The sequence below is a fragment of the Diceros bicornis genome, chromosome 32 (genome assembly GCF_020826845.1).
Source record: "Diceros bicornis minor isolate mBicDic1 chromosome 32, mDicBic1.mat.cur, whole genome shotgun sequence".
NCBI lineage: Eukaryota > Metazoa > Chordata > Mammalia > Perissodactyla > Rhinocerotidae > Diceros > Diceros bicornis.
This window is the reverse complement of record NC_080771.1, coordinates 20668286-20694123: the sequence shown is the minus strand read 5'-3', so window position 1 is coordinate 20694123 and position 25838 is coordinate 20668286. Positions and strand designations below refer to the sequence as shown.

The 25838-nt window shown below is 40.0% G+C and overlaps 1 protein-coding gene across 2 annotated transcripts in view; it reads right to left on the bottom strand.

The window, feature by feature from the left end:
• UTP4 (UTP4 small subunit processome component) overlaps positions 1–25838 on the bottom strand; it is a 29203-nt gene that overhangs the window by 1340 nt on the left and 2025 nt on the right. For both annotated transcript variants that reach the window (XM_058528127.1, XM_058528128.1), the window contains exons 3-15: positions 23120–23311; positions 21892–21976; positions 20081–20170; positions 16980–17191; positions 11782–11953; positions 11581–11672; positions 10311–10407; positions 9151–9215; positions 7915–8037; positions 7103–7259; positions 4840–4946; positions 3155–3250; positions 1311–1496 (exon numbers count right to left, since the gene is read on the bottom strand). In XM_058528127.1, coding sequence (XP_058384110.1) covers positions 1311–1496; positions 3155–3250; positions 4840–4946; positions 7103–7259; positions 7915–8037; positions 9151–9215; positions 10311–10407; positions 11581–11672; positions 11782–11953; positions 16980–17191; positions 20081–20170; positions 21892–21976; positions 23120–23311 — 1674 coding nt within the window. The remainder of the gene's footprint in view (positions 1–1310; positions 1497–3154; positions 3251–4839; positions 4947–7102; positions 7260–7914; positions 8038–9150; positions 9216–10310; positions 10408–11580; positions 11673–11781; positions 11954–16979; positions 17192–20080; positions 20171–21891; positions 21977–23119; positions 23312–25838) is intronic.

Sequence of the window (25838 nt, the reverse complement as noted above, 5' to 3'; positions counted from 1 at the left end):
AGCCACTCTTCCAGCTATACTGTAGAGGGTGGGAGGCAAAGAGAGCTTGGTGCTCTATGCCAGCAAAATCAAAGGGCCCAGCTGGGGCTCCTCGCCAGTCTTGTCAGTAACACTTTGTGAGACAGGAACAAACTGGCATGTGCAGGAGCTCAGCCCATGCAGGCACTGCTTTCTAGACTCTCCCCCAATCAGATCACGGACCAGCCCAGTGACTGAAGTTCTCCCTAGGCAAAACCGCAACACAAACCACCCCCACTGATGTCACTGACACCTCGAGAGATGGCCTCTGGCCAAGCAAGTGATATTTCATCTCTGACTTCCTTGGGAAATAGCTCTGCCCAGCATGAGGAAGTGATGCACTTATCACCAACGCTTGGGAAAAAATAGGGGCTGATCTGGGCTGAGTTACAAAGAGGCAAGCGAGTGGGAGGGGCCCTTCCTGTATCACTCATCCTGCAGAAGGCACTCGTCAGCCAGCTCTGCTTCCCACGCCCAGAGGACACAGGGCCCATGAGATGAGTTCCAGTGACACATCACCATGCACACCTCCTTTAGAGCCATCTGCTGCTCTCCCCACATTCTTTCCACCCTCCACCTTCACAGACAGACCAGAACACTGTGTATTGGTTGTGACCTAAGCCCAAAGTGCTTTATAGGCATGGCCAGCTCACAATGCTCCTAGGAAAGAAAGTGCCTGCCCAGAAAAGACACATAAACTTGGGGTGAATCAAAACCGCAGCTGGCAGAGGCTGGAATCTAGAACTGAAAAAAATGCTACATCCCACCTAAATCATAGCCACAAAGAATGGAATTTTCCTATCTGACCTTTTTTCAAGACACTAAGACCAACTCTTCAAGGCTGCAGATAGCATTTCAGTATATGCAGTCAAGGGGGACAAGTGGTCAAAACCTCAGCCCGTATCTCCTTTGATGAAACCACATTAGTTAGTCACCCCAGGGTGGAAAGGTAGAAGTGATTCAGCCAAATCAATGGTATTCCCGATCAGGGTCACCTTCTGAATACTGACCTAATCACCTTCCTACTTAAGTTTATGTGCTCATAGGCAAAGCAGAGAAATGGACTGATCAGCAAAAACCACTATACCAAGGTCCACCCTTTCTCTGGGAGCCTCATGAGCATGAGAATGAAAATGAGGAAATTTGCAAAACAAAAGCACCTCTCCTCCAAAGAATATACTAGGAACCTTTATTCTGATTCTCCTTCCTCTATCTTGTTGCTTTTAGAACTTGAAAATTCCTAAGTAAAGAAGAATCAGTGAGAGCACAGGTGGTAGTGGTGAAAAACTCACCAATGACTTGTCGATGATGCAGAACATGTAGGCATCGTGGAGAAGGATGTGCATTGGTTTCTTGGGATGAAAACTGATGTGTGTGATGGGAGTATCCCTCTGCAGCCAAAGGTGATGAAACCCCTGCTTCTGGATGGTCCGGCTCCACTCTGTATACTGTTTGCCTGGGATGCTGTATTCAAATACCTGAGGAAGGATTTGATAGAAAGGAAATGCAGGCTGGTACCCAGAAAGATGAGAAGGATATCCCTCATTCCTAACCATACCCGTATAGAAAATATCTACACAAACCTTGATTGTATCATATTCAGCCTTTTGCTTTCTCCTTTTTTTAAATAAAAAAATTTTAAGGTAAATTACACAACAATAAACAATTCAAACAGCACAGAAAAGTTTACAGTAAAAAGTCCCCCTGCAATCTTGACGTCTCTTCCCCAAGACAAGAGCAGTCTATTTCTTGTTTATATCTTCAGAGATATTTCATGCATACAATACACAGTTCTGTATGTTGCTTTTTTCATTTATTATTATATCATTGAGACTGACCCATATCAACATATATATATAGATCACTCATGCCCCATTTGAAGAACACATAATAATCCACTCACTTTTTGGATGTATCATGATTTACTTATCTAGTCTGCTTAATGGATATTTAGATTGTTCCCAATCTTTGGCTACTACAAACACGGCTGTAAAGATTATCTCTGTATCAATGTCTTTTTACACAGTTGAAAAGTATATACCTGTAGGAAGAACTTTTAGAATCAGAACTTCTGAATCAAAGATTATGTGGATTGAAAATTTTTTTAGATATTGCCAAAATGGTCCTCTACAGGGGTCATACAAAATTACGCAATGTATGAAGTGCTGTTTCCCTGTACCCTCACAGCACTGGGCATCATCAACTCTATTCATCTTTGCTAATCTAACAGGCACAAAAAAATTTCCCACCAGTTTTAATGACCGAAGCACTTACGGGACCAACCGCTAGTAAAAGGCATCAGGCGGACATCATTATGTGTGACAAAGACAAGAATGTAGCTTCACTAATGTTTCAGTCTTTGGTCAAGGACACAAATCTATGAAACTGAAATGAGAGATTTCATTTTTTGGATAGAACATTTATGTGTGTGCATATGGGAGCACAAAAACTGCTAATCAAAGTAGCAAGTATCATTTGCCTAGCAATCTACTTAAATGTGCTTCTCGGATCACATTTAATTTTTCCAACAGCTCAGTGAAGATGGTATTATTGTACCCATTTTACAGATGAGGATATATAAGTATTGATAATTTCATAATGTGTTCTGTAGCGCAGGTATTTTAAAGATCTTCTCCTTGCAATTACAATCTTCTCACAATGTGGTATGGAAAAAAGCAGTAAACTACACACTAATTTTGGCTGATTATAGGTACCTGATTTCACTATGGCCTGATTTCCTCATGTGCAAAAGTGAAGACGAATTATATGATCTTTTTGGTCACTTTCAACTCTCAAGACCTTATTCCATCCCATAGCCAGTCTAACTCCTGAGTCCATGTCATCTCTAGTCTAAAAACAATCAGTACAACGCATACTTCAAAATTCCTCCTCCTTCTTGTACCCCTTTACTCTAGAATCTCAGTGTTTCACCAGTCCATCGTGCCCCATCAAGCCAATGGACATTACTGGCTTATGACGCGCCCAGGCTATACATGGATGCTTTACTTCACACAGGAGAAAACCACCTTTATATCATCCAGTACTTTCAAAGAAAAGCTCCTCCAGAATTGTCACTATCTCAACTTCTAAGTTACTATTCAGCAGGAAGGAATTAGAAAGCACTGGAATCTCTTACCTGCTGGTCAGAATGAGCAATGACAAGGTTGTTGGTATTGGGTGCGATGGCCAGAGCAGTCACAGGGAAATTGTAAGCAGGCACTGTGCAGTGAAGCTGGGAACAAATAACAGACAAAAAAGACAACTCTATATGATACCTTCCCTCAGGAAAGACTGGATGGTCGAGGTCAGTCATTTTAAAATAGTGTTCCTTGGAATTCAAAGTGTTCTATGGAAGTTCCCATCTATGTCAGGCATTTCCCTAAAAAATACACTTTAATTTCATTTTAAAAGGATGCATGTTTAATTGCTTACAAAACTGACAGCACTTGCAGAGAACTTCAGAGTAAAGCTTTCCCTCCTATCTCTACATCTGTACGAACTGCTCATAAACATGTCATTGAACAGAGAATCTAAAGCTCTACACTGGATTTAACAGAAATTAATGCCTAAGCATGGACATTTAGGTACAACTGTAAGGCATATGCATCACTATACTCTTTTAAATGCCAGGCAAGGCTCAGAGAGCAGCACATGCTTTTGCTGCAAAAAAATAAAGATTGAGTTATGCAGTTAACAGGCAAACTCATTAAATTCTGCAGTTTGGTATTGTTCTATAAACTTTTATTTTATTTATTTATTTATTTTTTGTGAGGAAGATCAGCCCTGAGCTAACATCCATGCCAATCCTCCTCTTTTTGCTGAGGAGGACTGGCCCTGAAGTAACGTCCATGCCCATCCTCCTCTACTTTATATGGGACGCCGCCACAGCATGGCCTGATAAGCGGTGCGTCGGTGCACGCCCAGGATCCGAACATGGGCCGCGAGCAACAGAGCGTGCACACTTAACCGCTACGCCATGAGGCTGGCCCTGTTCTATAAACTTTTAATGCTTATTGAAAGTTTTGGGTAGTTCTTTTTTTTCTGAGGAAGATTGGCCCTGGACTAACATCTGTTGCTAATCCTCCTCTTTTTCTTTTTTTCTCCCCGAAACCCCAGTACACAGTTGTGTATCACAGTTGTAGAGTTGTAGCTCTTCTACGTGGGACACCACCTCAACATGGCTTGATGAGTGGTGAGTAGGTCCTCGCCCAGGATCCAAACCGGAGAACCCCCAGGCCGCCGAAGCGGGACGGGTGAACTTAACTGCTATGCCACCGGGCTGGCCCCAGCTTTGGGTAGTTCTTATCTGACTTTTATGATGAAGGTAATGACTTGTACGGGATCATTAGTGATTCAATGTGTGAATGACATCATCATTACTGATTAGTGAAAAATGTTTTCCTGCTATTCCTTTGTCAAATTTCTGGCTCTGTTTAATTTAAAAATGCCTTGAGATTACGAGGCTAGCTATTAAAGGAAATTGTTAGTAGGCTAGCTATTAAAGGAAATTGTTACTATCAAAACTATTTATCTGGGTAAATCAGAATTTTCCTCTCCAAAATACAGAAATAATCTGGATGTGGATTCATCACCCATAAATCCTTAATTTCAAATTTCCCTGCACAAGTGGTTTCACTGTTCCCACTGACTGATTTTAATGTTACAAATTATAGCTTTTGGATTCTCAACAAGTAAAACCGGAAAAATCTTTGGTTAAAAAAAAAAAGTCCAGTAATTTTCCAAGTTATACCCATCTGCCCTGAGTCTTATAACTGCAGGGCTAACATCTTCCTGTTTGCTGCTACTAAACCCCATGCTCACCTTTAGATGTTTTATGTTGTACACATGGACTCCAGCACTGGTACCTGATGCAGCTAGCCAATTTCCGTCTGGACTGACTGCCAAAAGACACATGGACTCCACTGTCCCTGTGAGGATAGAACAGTTAAGTCTCTGAATTCACTGTCCACAGCCAGCCCTGCCCTGAAGATGATGGCAAAAGCCAAGAAGATCCTCAGTTTTAAATCACTGATAGGATAATTTCTTGATAGTGTTGCAAATAAGTTCTAGATGTCAATCTGTCTACTATCTTCATTTAATTAGCCATCCTTCATGTAAAGAGGATCCAGAGAGATAAACCTGAAGGCATCACTCACTCAGGCCTGAGTGAGACACTGCCTACTGTGGGAATGAAGAATCAGGGTAACAGCTACCACTAAAATCTATACTTCAATTGTTTCAAACTCCTTTCTTACCAAACAGGTTTTAACCAAAGTTACGGACAACGAGCAAACTCAACAGGCTTGGAGCTTACCTTCAATTTATTGGGTGGCTGCTACATATTTAGCTCTATGGGAGCATGGGCACATATGAGCCATCTTTTTCACCAAGGGGTTTTAAACAAATCTGGCAACATGAAGACTCATGTGGGATAAAAAGCGGACAGTGATACTCTATGCCAAAATATGTGCTGCATATAACACCCCCAAACGAGGAAAAAGCTTTATAACAAGACACAAACCAGATGCTAAAGGATGGGTGAGGTGGGTAGAAAAGGATGGAGAACAGCGTGAGCTAAGTGACAGGACTGGAATACACAGGTTTGAGGGCAGTGAAGACGCCAGCTTGACTATAAGAGAAGTGAAATGAGAGAGGAGGAAGAAATAGTATATACATAATACAGAGCCTAATTTTAAGGGGTGCTAAATGCAAATAAAGAGCCTAAGTTTTGAAATATAAACATATACAGGTACTCAATAAATATTGTCAGTTTACTTTACCGGACTCTTAAATTTGTGGGTTTCTTTTCCTGAATGGAAAAGCTTTCCTGGAGCAGCTTACGAGCAGTGCAAGTTTAAGTTAAAAGAGTTGATTGAGGGGCAAGCCCCGTGGCATAGCAGTTAAGTGCGCGCACTCCGCTGTTGGCAGCCCAGGTTTGGATCACGGGCACGCACCGATGCACCACCTGTCAGGCCATGCTGTGGCGGAGTCCCATATAAAGTGGAGGAAGATGGGCACAGATGTTAGCCCAGGGCCAGTCTTCCTCAGCAAAAAAAAAAGAGGAGGATTGGCCCGGATATTAGCTCAAGGCTCTTCCTCACAAAAAAGAAAAAAAAAAAGAGTTGACTGAATCTAAATGACAGTGAAGCCCCTATAATCCAGGGCAAGGGAGAAAGGAAAAGCCGCATCGGAAGTACTGGGTACTGAGCCCTCAATAATTAACTCAATAATTAACTCAGCAATAGTTAGCTACAGGGCCGGCCCCGTGGCTTAGGTTAAGCGCTTGCGCTCTGCTGCTGGCGGCCTGGGTTCGGATCCCAGGCGCGCACCGACGCACCACTTCTCCTGCCATGCTGAGGCCGCATCCCACATACAGCAACTAGAAGGATGTGCAACTGTGACATACAACTATCTACTGGGACTTTGGGGGAAAAATAAATAAATAAAATTATAAAAAAAAAAAAAATTGTTAGCTACACACAGTCACTCATTCACGCATACTCATGTTCTCAAAGAACATGGAAAAATGGTCCTGAACCTTATAAGACAGGTAATGAGATTGTATGTGTAAGTTTATCTTTAAAAAAACAACCAACCAAAAAAATTAACATGTCCACAAAATACTAATATTCTAAATATTAAAATACTAATGAAATATTTGAATACTAATATTCAAAATACTAAAATACTAATATGGAATACAAAATATTCCACAAAATATTGGAAATACACAAAAATATTAACAGTAGTTATTTCTGAGTGCCAGGATTACAGATGATTTTAACTTTCTTCTTGCTCTGCTAACAAAACTCTAAGAACGGTGATGAAACTTCCCTGGCCCCAAATAAGGAATCAAGAAACCCGGTGAGAAAACAGTAGGTGTGAGCAACATTTCAGATATCATCAAGCGTTTTCATTTGCCAGATATCTCCTCCTACTTTAAATTGCAAACGTGAGTGTATTAGCAGAGTGGAGAAGATCATTAGTGAACAGCTGACAACGAATGAGGTTTAAAATAGAAAAAAAAAAAAAGATGTATTAGAGACTGACAACTCTCCCCAGTGGCCAGTTACCAAATTCCCACCTGACTGAGGCTGGAAAGTATGCAGGTGCTTGAAGCTTCCTTCCAGTAGCCAAATGATATGTAGAGATCCTTGATTGGATGCCACAAAGAGCTTTGTTGAATCTTCAGAAAACAAAATCTGAAGGGCAGAGCGAAGGAATGCTGGCATTTTGGAAACCTTGGAGTGAAACAGTGGTAAAAATCAATAAGAGAGAAGTAAGAACTAGAGCCCACTAAAAAAAAAACCATAGCCAGGCTTAAATTACATGAATGCTTCCTGTTTCTTTCTTTCTTTCTTTTTTTGTGAGGAAGATCAGCCCTGAGCTAACATCTGATGCCAATCCTCCTGAGGAAGCTTGGTCCTGGGCTAACATCTGTGTCCATCTTCCTCTACTTTATATGGGAATGCCGCCACAGCATGGCTTGACAAGCGGTGCGTTGGTGCGCGCCCGGGATCCAAACCTGCGAATCCCAGGCCACTGAAGCGGAGCATGCGCACTTAACCGCTGTGCCACGGGGCAAGCCCAATGCTTCCTATTTCTAAGGAAGCCAATTGACCAAGGGCCTGGAACAGTGACATGTCCACTGTAACCTATACACTCCCCTTTTCATCTCTTCAAAAGCCTAAACTTCACTGCTACTTTCTGGCATTTCCCTACTTCTCCAAAAACATAATCAATACAAAACGGAAATAAAAGATCATTTCGTAACAGCCGTCTCCAAATAGCTTTTCACTCAGCAGGCATTTATATCCAGTACATTTCCACTTCCCACAAAAATCACACACTTATGAAGTTTCTTCTTATTCGACCAGACATTGGGTTATCACTTACCCTTTGGAGGCTTATGTTGTCATGTTCATAATTCAACCGATAGAGGAAAAAACGAGAAGCTGTAGAATAGGCTATCCAACTTCCACATGGGGAGATACAGCTGCAAATAATGTTCTCGGGACCCTGGCAATATTAGGAATCAGGATGAATGTTCAAGTAAAATTTCATATGACAAGGTTCACTGTGACGTGAATCCTCAAGCTATTGCCACTCTGGATGTATCCACAAATACCTACACATAATCCTGACACTTATATGTTGTGTGTCACTATGATTATTTCAGAGGTAGAGCACCTAAATGGCATGGCTTTGATTTTCAAAACCAAGAACAGAGGTCTATGAATACTGTGAACTTATCTCAGCCCTCTGCGTACTTCATAGATAACTTCATACTAACCCCTAACTTTAGAAACCTGAGCAGAGAGGCATTTAATGCAGTAAAGCTTTGGAGGCCAGGTGACTTGGAGAACTAATTTCCTGTTTTGTCTATGACAACTTGCTTTAATGACCTCTAAGAAATAGTAAGCAAAAATCTGCATAACAAAAATTATATAAATTTACCATTTATATAATTCAAAAAACTCAAAATATCTAAATTTATGTATGTATACACACACACAGAAAAAGATCTGGAAGGATATACAGCTAGTCAACTAACAATAACTATTTCAGGAGAAACTACAATTAAAGAGGTGGACAAGGATATAAGCTGTGAATATTGTTTGAATTCTTTACAGTAAGACTGTATTCACAAATATTTGTGTAATTAAATATTTTTAAAAAGGAAAACATAAGGCAGTTTGTATAGTATATTCCCATCAGTGTAGAAAGAAAAGACATATACACACGCACACATGGGTGGAATTTTTTTCTGGAAGTATATACAAAAAACTATTGGCAGTGATTATCTCTGGAAAGTGGGACTGGGTATTTGGGGTAAGAAAGCTGCTCATTTTTCATTGTATACTCTTTTGTATCACTTGAATTTTTTTTAAAAAATGCACGTTATTTTCATAATGCCAAAGAAGAAAAACCAATTCCCTGTTTCATTCATCATGTAAAATCTGAATGCCCAATTTATAATCACAGGAAACTCAGTTCTGTTGACCTAGTACTTCATTCAACTAACTTTAAATTTTACACAGTTTTGGATGTCAACGTAGGTATACTTCAAAATTCAGAATGAGAAAAACGTTCTGGATTTCAGAGCATGAACACACAGTTAAACTTCCTTACCTTTGTCTTGAGGTGCAGTAAATGATCTGCATCTTTAGAGAGTGGAAGGGTATCCCCATTCTTTCCTGGAGCAAGAAATTTCCCTGAGGTTTTCCTTCTCAAAGAAAGGTTATTTGTACATTTGTTTTCCTAAAAAGTCACTGCTGAGTAGAATGGACTCTCTACCAATCAGAAATCAGAAAAATGTCTGACTTAGCAATGTCTGACTTTTTGGGAGGTATATGAAGAGGAAAGCAATGAGCACCTTGTTAGCTTCTATTTGGGTGCCCTGGATACGACCTATGGTACATCACTAATTCTCCGAAGCTGTACCCCACAGCCAGGCATGCAGGTGGGTGGAAGTGGAGTTTCTGTGGCCTTGACTTCAACTTCATTTACTCGTTTTGTAACCGAAAGCAAAAAACTCTAATCTGCTATAAAACAACAGAACTCAAACATTTTTTTTTGTGAGGAAGATCAGCCCTGAGCTAACATCCATGCCAATCCCCCTCTTTTTGCTGAGGAAGACCGGCCCTGAGCTAACATCTATTGCCAATCCTCCTCCTTTTTTCCCCCCTTTTTCTCCCCAAAGCCCCAGTAGATAGTTGTATGTCATAGTTGCACATCCTTATAGTTGCTGTATGTGGGACGCCGCCTCAGCATGGCCGGACAAGCGGTAGGTCAGTGAGCGCCCGGGATCCAAACCCGGGCCGCCAGTAGCAGAGCGTGCGCACTTAACCGCTAAGCCACAGGGCCGGCCCCTCAAACACTTCTTGAACAGGTCATACAAAAGGCCACAAGGCTGTCACCCCAGTAAGCTCCATGTGATCTTTTTCATGTAGGGCCGTCACTACCCACCATTAAATCTTGTCATTTTTCAACAGCCTGTTTTGATCCCAGTCAAGCCAGGGCAAACTACGATTCCACAACCCTCACCTCTACTACACCCTGCAGTGCACTGCACAGAATCATAAACTTTTAACAGATGATCCAGCATCCTGCTAATGATTCTAACACTCTGAAGAACTCCTTTGGTCTATCTAGTGGGTGGGAATACCGTAAGTTCCAACGGACACAGAAAAATCTACTTCCATTTTTCCATAAGCAGAATTTCAACTGCAGTTCTAACTTCTGGCTTCTCTCTCCAATTTTCTTATTGGAAAAACTTTCTCCCATCTTACCTGTTGCAACTGTAGATCCCAGCCGCCAAAGTTCCAAGTGATGAGCAAACTGGAAGAGGAGAAGCTGCTTCTTTTTCGAACAGGAAATAAGACGTCGCTGTACCCAAGAGTTGAAAAGCGATAAATGAGCCAGGGTCATCTATTGCCTCAGTACTAGATACAGCAGCAATATCTCAGCACATTTTTTACTGTTGAAATCCACTTACTTGGTAAATACTTCCTAAGTACTACCATATGCCAGGCATTGCCCTAGGATCTAAGAACACAGTGGTAAATAAAAACATAGCTACTGCTCTCAAGCTTATAGTCTAAAGGGTTGACATAGAATTACATAGGCAGTTATACTAAGGGTGCTAAGAATTTTAACATGGCTAAGCACAATATGTAACAAAAAAAAGTAGAAAGTATATCTAATCTGGCCTCATAGGGGTAAAGACAGGAGCCCAGATGAGGTTCACTGGTAAAGACTAGTCAGGCAAAGAGGGTGGGGCAGGATGTTTCAAACAGAGTGATGGCATGTGAAAACAGCTCAAAGGTAAAGGAGCATTAGAGGGAACAAAAAGAGTCTTTCAGAACAGCTAGCCTGGCTGGGGTGCTGCAAGTGTGTGAGATGAGAGGTGAGAAAAGAAGCTGAAGGACCAGGGCCAGATCAAGACAGGTTTCATAAGCCATGCTAAAGAATTAGATCTTTATGCTGAAGGCAACAAGGACCAACCAAAGATTGTGAAGCATGGAGTGATGAACAAAGTTGCTTTTTGAACAGATCATTGGAGAATAGGCTGGAACAACACAAATGTAAACAAAAGGAGATCATTAACAAGCTACTGTAAAGGAATCCAGATGAGAAAATACACTGATCCAAATCAGGATAATGGCAGCGTAGACAGACTAGATTCAAAAGATAATGAGGAGGCAGACTCAGTAAGGTTTACCAGCTGAATGGAATGCAGAACCAGGTAGCGGGGAGAAGGGTTTCTAGCTTGGGAAGATGTCCATTCACCTAGAAAGGAACACTGGAAGCCTGGATTTTCCAGCTATCTGGAAAAGGGAAGGATTTCCCTGGAAACTGAACTAGGAGTGCTGCTGTAAATCTTGACCCGTGTAAATGTCTTTGCAAGAGGCTTGCCTCAGAAACAGAAGGAAGCATGAAGAAGGAAGGTAACTACAGAAGTCCTACAGATTTTCCCAGGAAGTGTGAGCTGCACTTAGTCTTGTGGGACAGTGGGACGGGGGAGATGAGGGAACAATGTGGGTTGGAGGTGATACTCACATGGGGAAAAGTGATTTTTCGGAGAGCAGCATCGTAATTCTTTACCTCCACCTTCTCCATGAGAGGACGAATGACTAAGTGGGTGTCAGTGCCTGGGGTGGGAGGGGGAGGGGAGAAGGCATCAGAATTAGAAAAGGTCCTGCATGGAAATAACCAGAGCTAGGCAGAGTAAAGAAGCAGCCCGCGGAGAGCAGAACCTACCTCCGGATATCAATGCTGTCGGGCTGTGGGCCACCGCTCGCACGTCGTGAGTGTGATGTTGGAATGGCTTTGTCCGCACCCACTGCTTCTCACTGCTGTTGGAAGTCACAGAGACCAGCTGAAAATGGAATACCGTCCCCTCGGCTGTGCCCACCACGAAACTGTCTTCTTGCTGAGAAATTAAATCATTAGGGAGGTACATTTGAGCAAAACAGGGCCCAGTTTGAAAAACATTCCCTGAGGTTTTCTGTCTGGGCAGCTTAGGGGAAAACTTATGCTCAGAACTAGAAGGTAGATCACTGGGGTCTTTTTCTTCCAGAAGCTAACAATTCCATCAGAGGAGCAAGCTCACATATAGATAACAATGCGCCCCCTACTGACAAAATTAACAACATGTACCTCAAACTGTTACAGTGCTTCCCATAAATACAAACCAGACCTTATTAGAATAGCAACAAAAAAAGATAAAACACCTAGGAATAAATTTAACAGAAAACTGTGCTAGACCTATATAAGAAAAAAAATCTAAGTCCTTCTAAAGGACATAAAAGATGACCTAAACAAAGAAATCCATACTATATTCTTAAACAGGAATATTTAACATGATAAATATATTAATGATCACTAAGGAAATGTGTAAGTTTTATATAACCCAATAAAAATACTGATAGTCCTATACTTGGAACTAGAAGAGGTGCTTCTTAAATTCATGTAGAAAAATAAGCAAAAACAAACACACACACAAACCAACCAACCCAAGCAAGAATAGTAATGAAAATAAACAGTACTCAAAAGATCTGGAAGCAGGGACTCAAACAGATATATGTACACCAATATTCACAGCAGCATTATTCACAAGTGCCAAAAGAGGGAAACAACCCAAATATCCACCAACAGATGAATGGACAAACACAATGTGGTATCTACACACAATGGAATATTACTCAGCCTTAAAAAGGAATGAAGTTCTGATAATGCTGTTAACATGGATGAACTCTGAAAACATTATGCTAAGTAAAATAACCCAGACACAAAAGGACAAATATTATGATTCCACTTATATGAGGTACCGAGAACAGGCAAATTCACAGGGACAGAAAGAAGAATGGAAGTTAACCAGAGACTGGGAGAAGGAAGGCATAGGAAGTTATTACTTAATGGGTACAGAGTTTCTGCTTGGGGTGATGAAAAAGTTCTGAAAATGGATAGAGGTGATAGTTACACAACACTGTGAATGTATGTAATGCCAGTGACTTGTACACTTAAAAAGGGTTAAATTGGAAAATTTTATGTTATGTATATTTTACCACAATAAAATATTAAAAAAAAAAAGTAAATAAAGTATTGGGAATATAAGGGGAATGGGGGGAAAAATGGTAGTCAAAAGACCAAAGTTTGGAAAACCCTGAAATTCACTGTCTTCTTTTTAAAGATGAAGGGAGAGCAGGCTGAGGAAGGGAAGTGGCCTGATCAACATCATACAAAGACCCAGGTTCCTTGGTCCCCGGTTTAAGGCTCTCTCTTGCCAGTATGTTGAGCACCGTGATTTCTGTTAGTTTTAAAAGGTCTTAGCGGGTCTACAATTATTTTTTTTTAATTCTTCTATATTCTCAAAACCATTTTTATTTAACTCCAGTTTTTAAAAATACACATAACTTTAGGCAATAAAAAAAGATAGGATGTGTGATATGGTAGTGAGAAGAATCAGGAACCTGGATCAGCAGTTAACCAATCAGTGTAAAGACTAGGTCAGCCAGTCAAGAGAAATGAGATGTCTGTACATGTTTGAGCATGTTGCTGTCATCAACTACACATTTACTGTGCTAGGAACTTTATATACGTTATGTCATCTCTAATCCTTCAATAACTTTCAAAGTTAAGTATTACTTGCTCTATCAGAAGAAACTGTGAAAGACTTTGAAAGAGCATAAAAAGCACTGGTGTTCTTGTCTATTGAGCCCTCTGATTGCCTTGGAGCTATTTCACAATTCTATAAATTGTAGAAAACTGAGTGTGATGCAAAAGATTCTTTTGTATAGAAATGCAAAAGAATTTCGCCTGGTGGAATGCAGCTGATTATTGCCCTGTGGATACTGAGTCTTGCAACAATTTGTAAATTCATTTCAGCATTCCTGATGGCCTTATATAACTCTTATGTTCTTTGAATTCTCCTTTGAACTGCTTATAGCATCTTACTGGTTCTCTCATTAGTTAAGGAGTTACAGAAAATCTCTGACATATTTCCATTTCATATTTGTATGAGTCATGATTTTACCTTTTTTTTTCCTAATCATCATTTAATAGCCCTTCACACAGATAAGGAATCTGGAGCTTCAAGAGGTTTAGAGACATGACAAAAACGCATGGCCATCTCCCTCCAAAGCCTCTGCTCTGGGCGCAGCACACTGCCTCAACCTTGTGCCAGCTCTCTCTGAGGTCACTTGCAGGCACAAGATGGTGGAGAAGGAAGGAAAGCATATCTGAAGGACAGCACATCAGGTGGCCCAGACCAGCCTCTCCCTTGCCTCTTCTAGGGATACTATTTGAAATCCATTAGTCCAAGGCAAAGTGGAGATACTGAGCAGCTCAGAAACTCACACACTCTCCCCCACCTCCAACTAAACAGTTCATGTAGCTTACAAAAAAAAAGGCAGCAGTCTGCTCAAAGTCCCACCAACAGAGAGGGATTGGGAAGGTAAGTCTCCCTCACTCTATATCCTCTTTCCCTGTGGTGGAATCATAAAAGAACTGAAAAGCAAACAAAAGAACAAGGTTCTCTTAGGGCACAGCAGGAATGGAGCAAGGGAAAAGTCGACCTGGAAGGAGGGCTGTCCTAATTTAATCAAAAAGTGACTGCTTCACACAGAAAAAAAAAACCTCTCAGGACTGACCTCTAAATGAAAGCAAATGTTCCCTACAACTCCCTGCAGGAATCAGTACTCGTCTACTTGACGAGGGTGGAAGACATCTAAGATCAAAGGACTGGATGTTGGCCACGATTCGCTCTTTAGTCCATGAAAATCCATTAAAAAGGACCTAAAAATAATCAGCTGTTTTGGCAAGACAGTATAGTGGAGAAAAGCCTTGAAATTAGGATCAGTTTCAAAACAAATGTGAATATGATAATGCCAATACCACACTCACTCTGTGCCAGACACTGTACTTAGCACTTTATAAGCACTACCCATTTAATCCTTTCCCAAACTCCTTGAGGTATGTATTACTAGCAGACTTGTTTTCACAGAGGAAGAAACTGAGGCTTAGAAAGAACTAACTTGCCCAGGAAGATATGTAGCTATTAAGTGGTACAGCTGGGATTTAAACCCAAGTCTGCCCAACTTCAGAGTCTCTGATAAGCATTTTTGAGGGCTGGATTTGGTACAATTGCATTTTTCAATTTCTTAAAAATAAGTACCCCAATTCACTGATTCTCAGGCACACATTTTTCCACATTTTAATATCTCTGAAATTAGGTGTCTTATATCTGTCAACCTGTGTGTGTATGACATCTTCAGATAAAGAGCAAATATCAAAACTTGCAGAATCATTGTCAAAAGACTAAAAGGAAATCTTGGGGCTATCGTGGAGTATCATCTACCAATACTATGAACGGCTGGGAGGCATGTGTGGAAAATATTGACCCTAATGAGTGAGTCAAGGGTGGTTCAGAGTCCAACTCTGAATGTGAAGAAGCTTTAGGAATACCTTGATCACTTTATTTCACTTACACTTTCCTTTTTATATGCAGTGATATGACAAAAATTTATGTTTAAGTCTCAAGGAGCTCTTCAATAAGTAAAATATAAATTCTATGTTTAAAAAAGCATTGTGTCAGTTTATATTATATGCTTATAACATAAAATTTAAATTTTACATTTAAAAACAAGCATTGTGTTATAGTTTAATTGGCAGCATTTCTTTTTTCCCAAGATAACAAAATTATGGCGTGTCTTATAATCATTTCTATCTAAGATTCAACGTAATAAGGTATAATATAGGCACATGGGTGAAGAAAGATCAAACAGCATAAAATAGTATACAGTACAAATTAAGCCTGTGTGCCACCTGTGCCCCACAACCTCACTCTCCAGAAATTATTAGCATTTTTTAATCTTTTCAGAGATATTCTATATATAGTAGCAAAACTATATATACATAGAATATCTAATATATAAATATCTAATACATAATTCTGCCCCTCGTTTTCTTAATACGCTATTATGTACTATATTATATACTATAATACTGTTCTGCTTTTTCCCTTTAACCACATATCCTAGAAATTGTTCCACAGCAGTAAATATACATCTTCCTTGGTCTTTGAAACAGGTGCATAATATTTTTGAGAAATTACACTTTAAATGGTACTAAATTTAATAACTAAGCCTTAAGTCTAATAATTACAACCATTTGGATCAAAACCCTATTTTAAAAGGAGAATTTCTCCCACTCCTTTCAATGTATACTTCTATTATAGTTTATATGTGACATCTAAATATCTTACAGGGCTTTAACACACATCAAATTGTTCTCATGGAAAACCTGTGAAATAGGATAAGGAATGTTTTACAGGCAAGAAAAGCAAGCACAAGTGATCTCTACACTAGAAACTGGATGCCCACATTTAAGAGAAAAATAATTCTCAAACTAAGAACGTAAAGAATAAAGGATCTAGTCAACAAACCTCAAAGGCACTTTCCATGCCTCACTGCTAAAATACCGAAAGGTTTCTGATTAAGAATTCATGTTACCAAAAAGGAAGAGGCACACCTGTTCAACACAAATCTGCTTAAGTCTTATGCAAACAGGAGAAAATTAACATTTTCAAAATCACTATAAAATTACCTTCTAATTTTCCAAGATAGGAAGCAGGAGAACAGTTGTACAGAAAGAGGAAATAGTGCTTCTCAAGATTCTTCTAGGGAACTTGTGCCCTATCTACAATCAGGCTGGATTAACTAGGGATGGGGAAAACCTCTCTGCTAACTAACCTCTTAGAGAATATTCCCTAACTAACTGTTAGAGAATAAGAGAGTCAGGGAAATTACGTGGGTTTTCAGATACATTTTCCTAAACACATCTTCCTCCAGTACAACATTCAGGATTAGGGTACAGGTTTACGGCACATCACTGACACAGCCTTCTCTACTCATCCCCGAGGTTGTACAGGAACTGCTCAAAGCAGGGACTATACTCACATCAGATACAGCAATGGACTGCACGTCAGCGTTTGCAATGAGATGGTTCTTCACAAGTGTCCCGGTAGCTGAGTCCCAGAACTGCACCTTCCCAGCAGAGTCCACACTTATGACAGTGCCATCGGACAAGAAGGCCACACCCCATATGATACACTTCCGCTTAGACACACCCATAAACTGCCGATCCACAAGCATCTTATGAATAGAGCTCCCTGAAAAGTAAGAAAAGCCCACATTTAAATGGTACTTATTTCTCCTTTAGTCTTCAAAAACCTTCTGTGGTAGCCATCTGTTAAGTTAGCTGCCTGAGCACAGACAACAGCCAGCAGTAGTTATAGTGAACCCAGTCTTGGAATGACAAAATGGTTACCCAATGATGAGAAAGAGGGAGAGAGGGGGCAGGGGGAAACAAATTTTTAGGGGGAGGTGAAATGGAAAAGAGACAGTTGAGACTTCATTTAAAACTGGCCAATTGCACACAGACATTACACACTGTTCTTTTCCAAAACCCCTTGGGAAAGGAGAGAAGACAATAGTGACAAAATTTGAAGAACTGGAAAGCAGACGTGGAGTGGTAACTGACTTAGCAGAGCCCTGAAACTCAGCAGTGAGGAAAGCCAAAAAACCGCTTGATTTATACAATGGAATCCTCAGAAGACTCAGGAACTGGTGACCCCAGATACTCTGCAAACAGAGTTGAGAGCGGGGTAAAAGGAGAGACTGGCTGAAAGTAAGTTTAAGAAACTTTTGGATCCCTCAGATAACCACCTCTTAACTAAGAAGCCAGGCAACTCCCCAAACTCCACCTCAAAGAAGACTGGAGACTTACTTTCTGGAGAGGGCTATCAGGCACAAGTGAGTGTGGAAGCACTACATGGAAAAGAGACTAAGTGAAAATTTACTAACTGAATGTTGAGAACACCAGTTTGCTTCTCCTTAGAATGCTGATGGCCAGGTTTACTATCACCAGGCAGCAGAATATAAAACATTTCTGGGAAATATGACCAGCACAAGAGGAAAGATCTAAAGAGCCTGTTTTGAGAGGTTCCCCAAACAAACAGTGCAGCTGGATCATTCTTCGGTGAAGCCCACGTGCAATAAGCTCCACTCATGTGGTGATGAGAGCAATCACCAGACATGTGAGGAAAGCCTTAATATGAAAGGCAGAGGACAAACAGACTACCAGAAAAAAATAAACACCACAGAGGAAATAGCCAGGGTGAAGAATATTATTATGAATAATACTGACAAATATTATCATGAATAGCCTTAGAAAGAGAAGAGTTAGTATATAATGAAACAAAAAGAGAATACTACAAAAATAAAACATTCAGGAAACAAAAAATAACTTTGGAAATGGCAGAAGTGAAAAACTCAATACAAGAATTGAAAGATAAAGATGACACACTCTCTCAGGAACAGAAAAAGTCAGAGAGATGAAAAATAAGAGGGAAAAGAAAGATAAGAAAATTAGAAGAGTCAGCATCCAGATAATAAAATTCCAGAAAGAAAATGGAAACTCATTTACAAAACAATTACAAGAATTTTTCCCATAACTGAAAAACATGGGTTTTTGGATTAAAAGAATCTACCAAGTGTCCAATACAATTGATGTTAACAGATCCACATACCAAGAAACATAATTATTAAATATCAGAACACCAAGGATAAAGGGAAGATCCTAAAAGCTCCCAGGAAAAACTAACAAACAGAAAAACCTATACAAAGGATGTACTCTCAGAATGGCATCAGAGTTTGCAACATTTCTAGAATCTAGAAGACAGTGGAACCATGGCTTCAAAATTCTAAGGGAAAATAATTTCCAACCTAGAGTTCTTTCTCATAAACCCTTTGCCAGGATCAACCAAATAAAGGAATACACCAGGAAAGTGAATGACATGAACACAGGGCATTCTGCTTGAGAGAGAAGCAAAGGGGATCTCCAGGACTAAAAAATAAGATCCCATAGTTGTGCAGTAGGCCCAGAAACTGGCTACACTAGACTGGAGCAGGTCATAAGGCTCTGGGAGAGAATCATGCAGAAGATAAAAGTGGTAGAAACAAAACCAAATGTATTCGAACCTAATTTATACAACTAGAAGAATTTGGGGATGAATTAGTGAGATAAATATATATAGAGAGAGAGAGAGAGCGAGAGAGAGCGAGACAGAGAGTAATTATTAACAAAAAGCAAGAGGAAAGGGACGGGAGGGAATTTACTATGCGACCAGTATTTATATAGTCATAATAAAAACACTGACTACTAATCTGAGCAAAGTTATAACATAATCATACCGGGAGGATTAGGAGAAAGTGTGGATGCATGTGGCAGAGGGAACATAGCAGAAGTCAATAAATAATGGTCTAAAACTGAAAAATTAAAATGTAGCATGATAAGCATGCTATGTTATAGCACAGAGATAAATACCAAAAGAATCAGGTAAGAGTTGCACGTGGTTGCCTTTGAGGAGTGGGAGAAGACTTTTTTGTAATAAGCCTTAAGAAATTCTTTGACTATCTGCATGTATAACTGATAACAATAAAAAACATGCTTAAGCATTGAGGAAAAAGAAAAAGGAGACATGCCTGACCTGTTTTACCTCTTGTCTTAGATGGGAGTACAGACACACCAACCTAACAAGTTCAAGTGAAGCTCATCACTGAAGAACTCCATTAGCCAATTCTCTAGGCCAAGAACAGAGAAAGCATGTGGTTCTCTACCTTTCTGATCTCATATCTCACCAATTATGTTACCAAGCTCTCAAGCTCCTCAAAGACAATCACTTTTACCAAGAGCTGTATATACAAAAAGGTATTCTACTGATTATTCACAGTAAATGCCTTACTGGTTGAGGGCAAATTTTGCTGTGAATTCTTATTATGAAAAGTACTGCATTCCATTGAAGAACCAAGATTCCCCTAAAGGAAGCAGGAGTAATCCAAGAAAGGAGTGAAATTCATGGTGGATATCTTGAAGGCTAATGAAGATTAAGCCCTAAAGGTCACTGAAAGCATGACAAGGTCTCAAGCTTTTGGAAACCCAGAAATGTGAATCTGACAAACAAGACCCACACCCCAAATGAACTGAGAAAAACAATCACCTGATTTGACATCAAACACACTAATGTAGTCTATGGAGCCAGCTGCAATGTGGGTACCAGACGGATGCCAGCTGAGACTCAGGATGCGACCTTGGGAGTCGTGCAACAAAAAAGAAAGTGACGTACACATAAATATACAGCAAAGGGTAACTGAGTCTTCTTTCTACAATTATCTACAAGGCTAGTGTTCTACTAGCTCTCATCTACTGCACTCTTGTGAAGAACTGTTTTATAACAGATGAGGAACAACTTTGCCCTGGGACCCACAATGAAGTATTTGAGACTTTAATAATTGTATAAATGGTTGATGAGAATTTAAATAAGCACAACCTTTTGAGGGTGATCTGGCAGTAACCTAACAAAATTTAAATGTGTATTTTTGGTCCAGTAACTGCACTGGAAATTAATCAAAGAGAAATACTCGTATGAGTGCCCCAAAACGTGTATATAAGATTGTTCACTGCAGGAGCCAGCCCGGTGGCGTAGTAGTTAAGTTCGCGCGCTCTGCTTCTGGCAGCCCGGGGTTCGCGGGTTCGGATCCTGGGCAAAGACCTACGCACTGCTCATCAAGCCACGCTGTGACAGGAGTCTCACATAAAGTAGAGGAAGATGGGCATGGATGTTAGCCCAGGGTCAATCTTCCTCAGCAAAAAAGAGGAGGATTGGCAACAGGTGTTAGCTCACGGCTAATCTTCCTCAAAAAAAAAAAAAAAATGTTCACTGCAGCACTGGTTGCAGTGGTAAAAAAATTTTAACATCCATCAATAGGAATTTGGTTAAATCAACTATAGGACGCCATAAAATGGAATGCCATGCACACTGGCATGACTGACACAGAAAGACGTCTGTGATATATCAAGTGAAAAAACAAGCTGAAGAACAAGTGCAAGTGCTCCTCTGTGGGTATTTGTTTACAGGAATATACAAAAAAGTTTAGATTAGTTCCAAAATGTCGCCTGCCTACAGAGTGCAATGAGATACTTATTTTCTCTTTCACACTTGGCTAAACCTATGAAATTTTTAACAAGCATTGTATAATCTTCGTATTAAAAAAGAACACCCAAAATATATTTAAAAAAAACAAAATAGGAAACTGATTAGCAAAGGATAAATATTACTAATTGACACAAAGAACACACTGGACACTTACTATTCTCTAGAAGAGGAGTCAGCAAACTATGGCTCAAAGGCCAAATCGGGCCCACCACCTGTTTTTGTAAATAAGGTTTCACCAGAGCACAGCTGTGCCCATTTGTTTCAGTATTATCATTAGTGGCTACTTTTGGCTACAATGACTAAGTCGGCAGAGACTGTACAGCCGGCAAAATCTAAAGTATTTACTACCTGGTGTCTTTACAGAAACAGTTTGCCAACCCCTGCTCTAGAGGTCAGTGTCAATCATCCAGGTGGAACATGGGCAATTGTTTATAAAATTCTCCCATTCAACCTGAATACACTAGCAGGATTAAGAACCACAGATCCGAAAGGAAAAATTCTAGTTTTGAGACTTTATGCACACTTGTTAAAACTTCACAAAAATGAGAACTAACAAATGAAATTATCCGGAAACACTAGCTTTCCTATTTTGGATTGCTAGTTTTCTGTATTATTAACTAGGCAATTACAACTATGCTACACAATTGAGAAAGCCTGAGCTAGTGATAGCTTCTAGCGCATATTCTGTATTCACAGAAAGTTAGCATGTAGATAAAATATTACCTGGACCCCTGGGAAAGCATCCCATCCCCAGTGGCATAGAAACATAACTTCTAGTTAAGGCTACTCACTGCCCCACCAAAAATGACCCTTACTTTTCTGCCGATCAAAATTTCTTTCAAACTGGATTTTGTCAGGGGTGATTTGAAATAGTTTCACAGATCCATCCTCACAGCCAACCTATTAGGGAAAAGGGGGTAGAAAGTACAGAAAATAAGCATTTTATAGAACTAAACATATATTTTTACAAATATATATATTTCCTCCCTAAAGCTATCACTTGCTCTGAAAGAGAAAAATAGTTTGTGAGAGAAAAAAAATACTGGTACCAAAAAATTGATAGTGTATGCTTGGCAGCCTTCACGTCCTAGGCAGAAAGCAGGCTCATCAGTGGCCCAGCTCCTGCCAAGGACATGGAAGAGAAGCTGGATTTCACAGCACATCTCTGCTAGAGAACCACGGCCTAAAGAGAAGATCCATTAACCATATAACCTAATTGGAGACACGTCAAAATATTTTAAAATTAGTACAAATCAAAAAAGAATCATAGACTCATCACAGAAAATCAAATCTCTGAAAGCACCCATTCTAATAACAGTAGGGGAGAAAAGTAGTCTTCGCAGTCTGTGCTCAAAAAATTTTTGAGAAACACTAGGGTGAAACATAGCTCCACAAGTTAACTTGCAGAATGACCTCTCAGAACTTTCAATATACTAATGTGAATCTACAGAAGGATTTAATATGCTGTATTTCTGAAATGAAATTCATCATAAAACACAAATCACAACAAAACAAAAAAACCGTCTCCACATCTCCCAATTCCAAAGAACAGTTTGGGAAACGCTGAACCAAACCAACCCTCTCGTTTCATAAAAGAATAAATGAGGTCCAATGTAGTGGCAGAGGGCTGGCCCCGTGGCTCAGCGGTTAGGTGCGCGTGCTCCGCTGCTGGCGGCCCGGGGTTCGGATCCTGGGCGCGCACTGACGCACCACTTCTCCGGCCATGCTGAGGCCACGTCCCACGTACAGCAACTAGAAGGATGTGCAGCTATGACATACAACTATCTACTGGGTCTTTGGGGGAAAAAAAATAAAGAAATAAAATTTAAAAACAAAAAACACAAAGTAGTGGCAGAAAGGGTGCTAAAGGATAAAGGATTTTTTAATCCCCAAAATCAACTCTAATTTTGTATTGGGGCTGCTGGAATTCAGCTCAGACTGGAGTTGCTACATGCCGTAATATAACTTCACCTTCCTGTGAACAGAAGAAACAAAGCTTAAGTGAGAAGCCTTGGTTTGAATTACCAATAATTGCTTACTGACCAAAAGTTGAGAACCACGGGGGCTGGCGGCCATGCTCCAAATGGGTCCTCCAAAGGCATCCATAGCGTACTTGATGTTTAATGCCTGCAAATCATACTCGATAATCTCTCCATTGAGTCCAGCACTAAAGAGTCGCTGTCCTTTCGCCCAACACAGAGCTTCTGTAGCCCGAGACTCATGACCTGGGAAAAACTTCAGAAACATCATAACTTTTCAACCTACCATGAATTCATCAGCTACTAGCACTGGGTGATCACAGGCAACATGGGGAAAATTTAAATATTTCCCTAGAAATAACTAGTGGGTTTTGTGTTACAGAAGATTGATCTGTCTACTGACGTGCATTTTTTTTCATGTTCTCATTTTAGTTATTTATATAGTTGGTTTTGTTTCTTTTACTAGGACTTGTTCTGCAGTACCTTTTCAGTAGAATAAAGCTTGTAACCAATTGTATTTGATGTATGCAATTTTTAAAAAACCAATGCAACTATCTTGATTGGGTGATGGTTTCAAAGGTGTACACATACATCAAAAGTCATCAATGTGTAAAAATGGGCAGAGGAAATGAACAGACACTTCTCCAAAGAAGATATACAGATGGCCAATAGGCACATGAAAAGATGTTCAACATCATTAATCATCAGGGAAATGTAAATGAAAACAACACTAAGATATCACCTCACGCCCGTCAGAATGGCTATAATCACCAAGACAAAAAACAACAAATGTTGGAGAGGATGTAGAGAAACAGGAACCCTCATACACAGCTGGTGGGAATGCAAACTGGTGCGGCCTCTACGGAAAATGGTATGGAGATTCCTCAAAGAATTAAAAATAGAGATGCCCTATGATCCAGCCATCCCACTACTGGGAATCTATCCAACAAACTTGAAATCAACAATCCAAAGAGGCTTATGCACCCCTATGTTCACTGCAGCATTATTCACCATAGCCAAGAAGTGGAAGCAACCTAAGTGTCCCTCGACTGATGACTGGATCAAGAAAATGTGGTATATATACACAATGGAATACTACTCAGCCATAAAAAAAGACAAAATCGTCCCATCTGCAACAACATGGATGGGCCTGGAGGGTAGTAAGTAAGTAAGTGAAGTAAGCCAGAAGGAGAAAGACAAACACTATGATCTCACTCATATGTTGAATATAAACCAACACATGGACAGAGAAATCTGTATTGTGGTTACCAGGGGCAATGGGGGTTGGGGGTGGGTACAAGGGGTGAAGGGAGTCATATATAAGGTGATGGACAAACAAAAATGTACAACACAAAATTTCACAATGTTAAAAACTATTAAAACATCAAGAATAAAAAAAAGTCATCAATGTGGATACTGGCAAATACATGCTGATTACTGTGTGTCAATTTTACCTATATAAAGCTGTTTAAAAAATAAAAATAAGATAAACAAATGCAGCACTCTAGCTTTTCATTCAAGTCTCAGATTTCTAAGTGCTTTCTTAGCACTCAAAAAGTTTTCATATCTATCAAGGCATTTTACTCTTATATCTGCTTCAAACAAAAGGGACTGAGTAGGTATAATTTTTCCTATTTGAACTTGAAAAGGCTGAAGTACTTGTGGGTTAAGTGGCTTGCCCAAAGTGACAAAGTCAATGACATGAAGAGAATGTAGGTCTCCTTACTCCAAGTCCCTACTCTTTTCACTCCAACAGATACAATTTTTTCTTGTTCTGAGAGTGATTAACAGACCTAAGCAATTTTATATAGTAGAGAAGAGAGTATGGAGAAAGCAGAAGACTAGACTGAATTAATTAACTGTTGAAGAAAAAAACAGATGAGAGAAGAAAATAAGAGGTACCACGGAAGGAATAGTTGAATTATTCATTCAACAAATATTAACTCAGCAGGGTCTTTATACCAGGCACTTAGTAAATGCTGGGATTACAGTCATGAATATCACTGACATGGTCCCTGTTTTCATAAAATTTGAAGTTCAGTGGGAAAGAAAGACACTAAACAAATATACAAATTTTTATATAATTGTCATAAATGACAAGAAAAATCACAGGATGCAACAAGCATGTACCACAGTATGTTTTTCATACTACAGAACGTGACCCATTTGTGGTGCCTGGCAATTTTTTAACTCTTATTAGTTCTTTAGGGATCAGCGCAATAAGTCATCCCTTCTCAGGATTCTTAAACCTATCTCATCAGAAAGAGTAAGGCACCTCTCCACTAAGATTCTATGCCTGTGCTTAGTTTTACGGTAAAATTTACCCCACTTTTTGGAAACTGTACATTCATCCTCCCCCCCGCCCCAGACTGGGTTCCTTGAAGGTAGGGCCTCTAACATTGGTCTTAATGCCTAATACTTGCCACTCATTCATTTAGAAACATTACAGAGTGCCTAAATTCAAAGTCCTAGGCTCCTGGGCACTGAACTCATTCATTTATCCACCCATCCATTTACATCAGGGTGCCTAGGGCACACAAGGCACTAAATTAATGTGAACTGAATTATTTTGTTGCACCTGAAATCAGTAATCAGTGCCTTTGAAAAATACGCTGCTGTAACAGCCCTCTGAAGACACCCAAATGGTATTTTACCTAATTTAAAAATCTCCTTTAGGGCTGGCCCCGTGGCTTAGTGGTTAAGTGCGCGCGCTCCGCTGCTGGCGGCCCGGGGTTCGGATCCCCGGCGCACACCAGCTGCACCGCTTCTCCGGCCATGCTGAG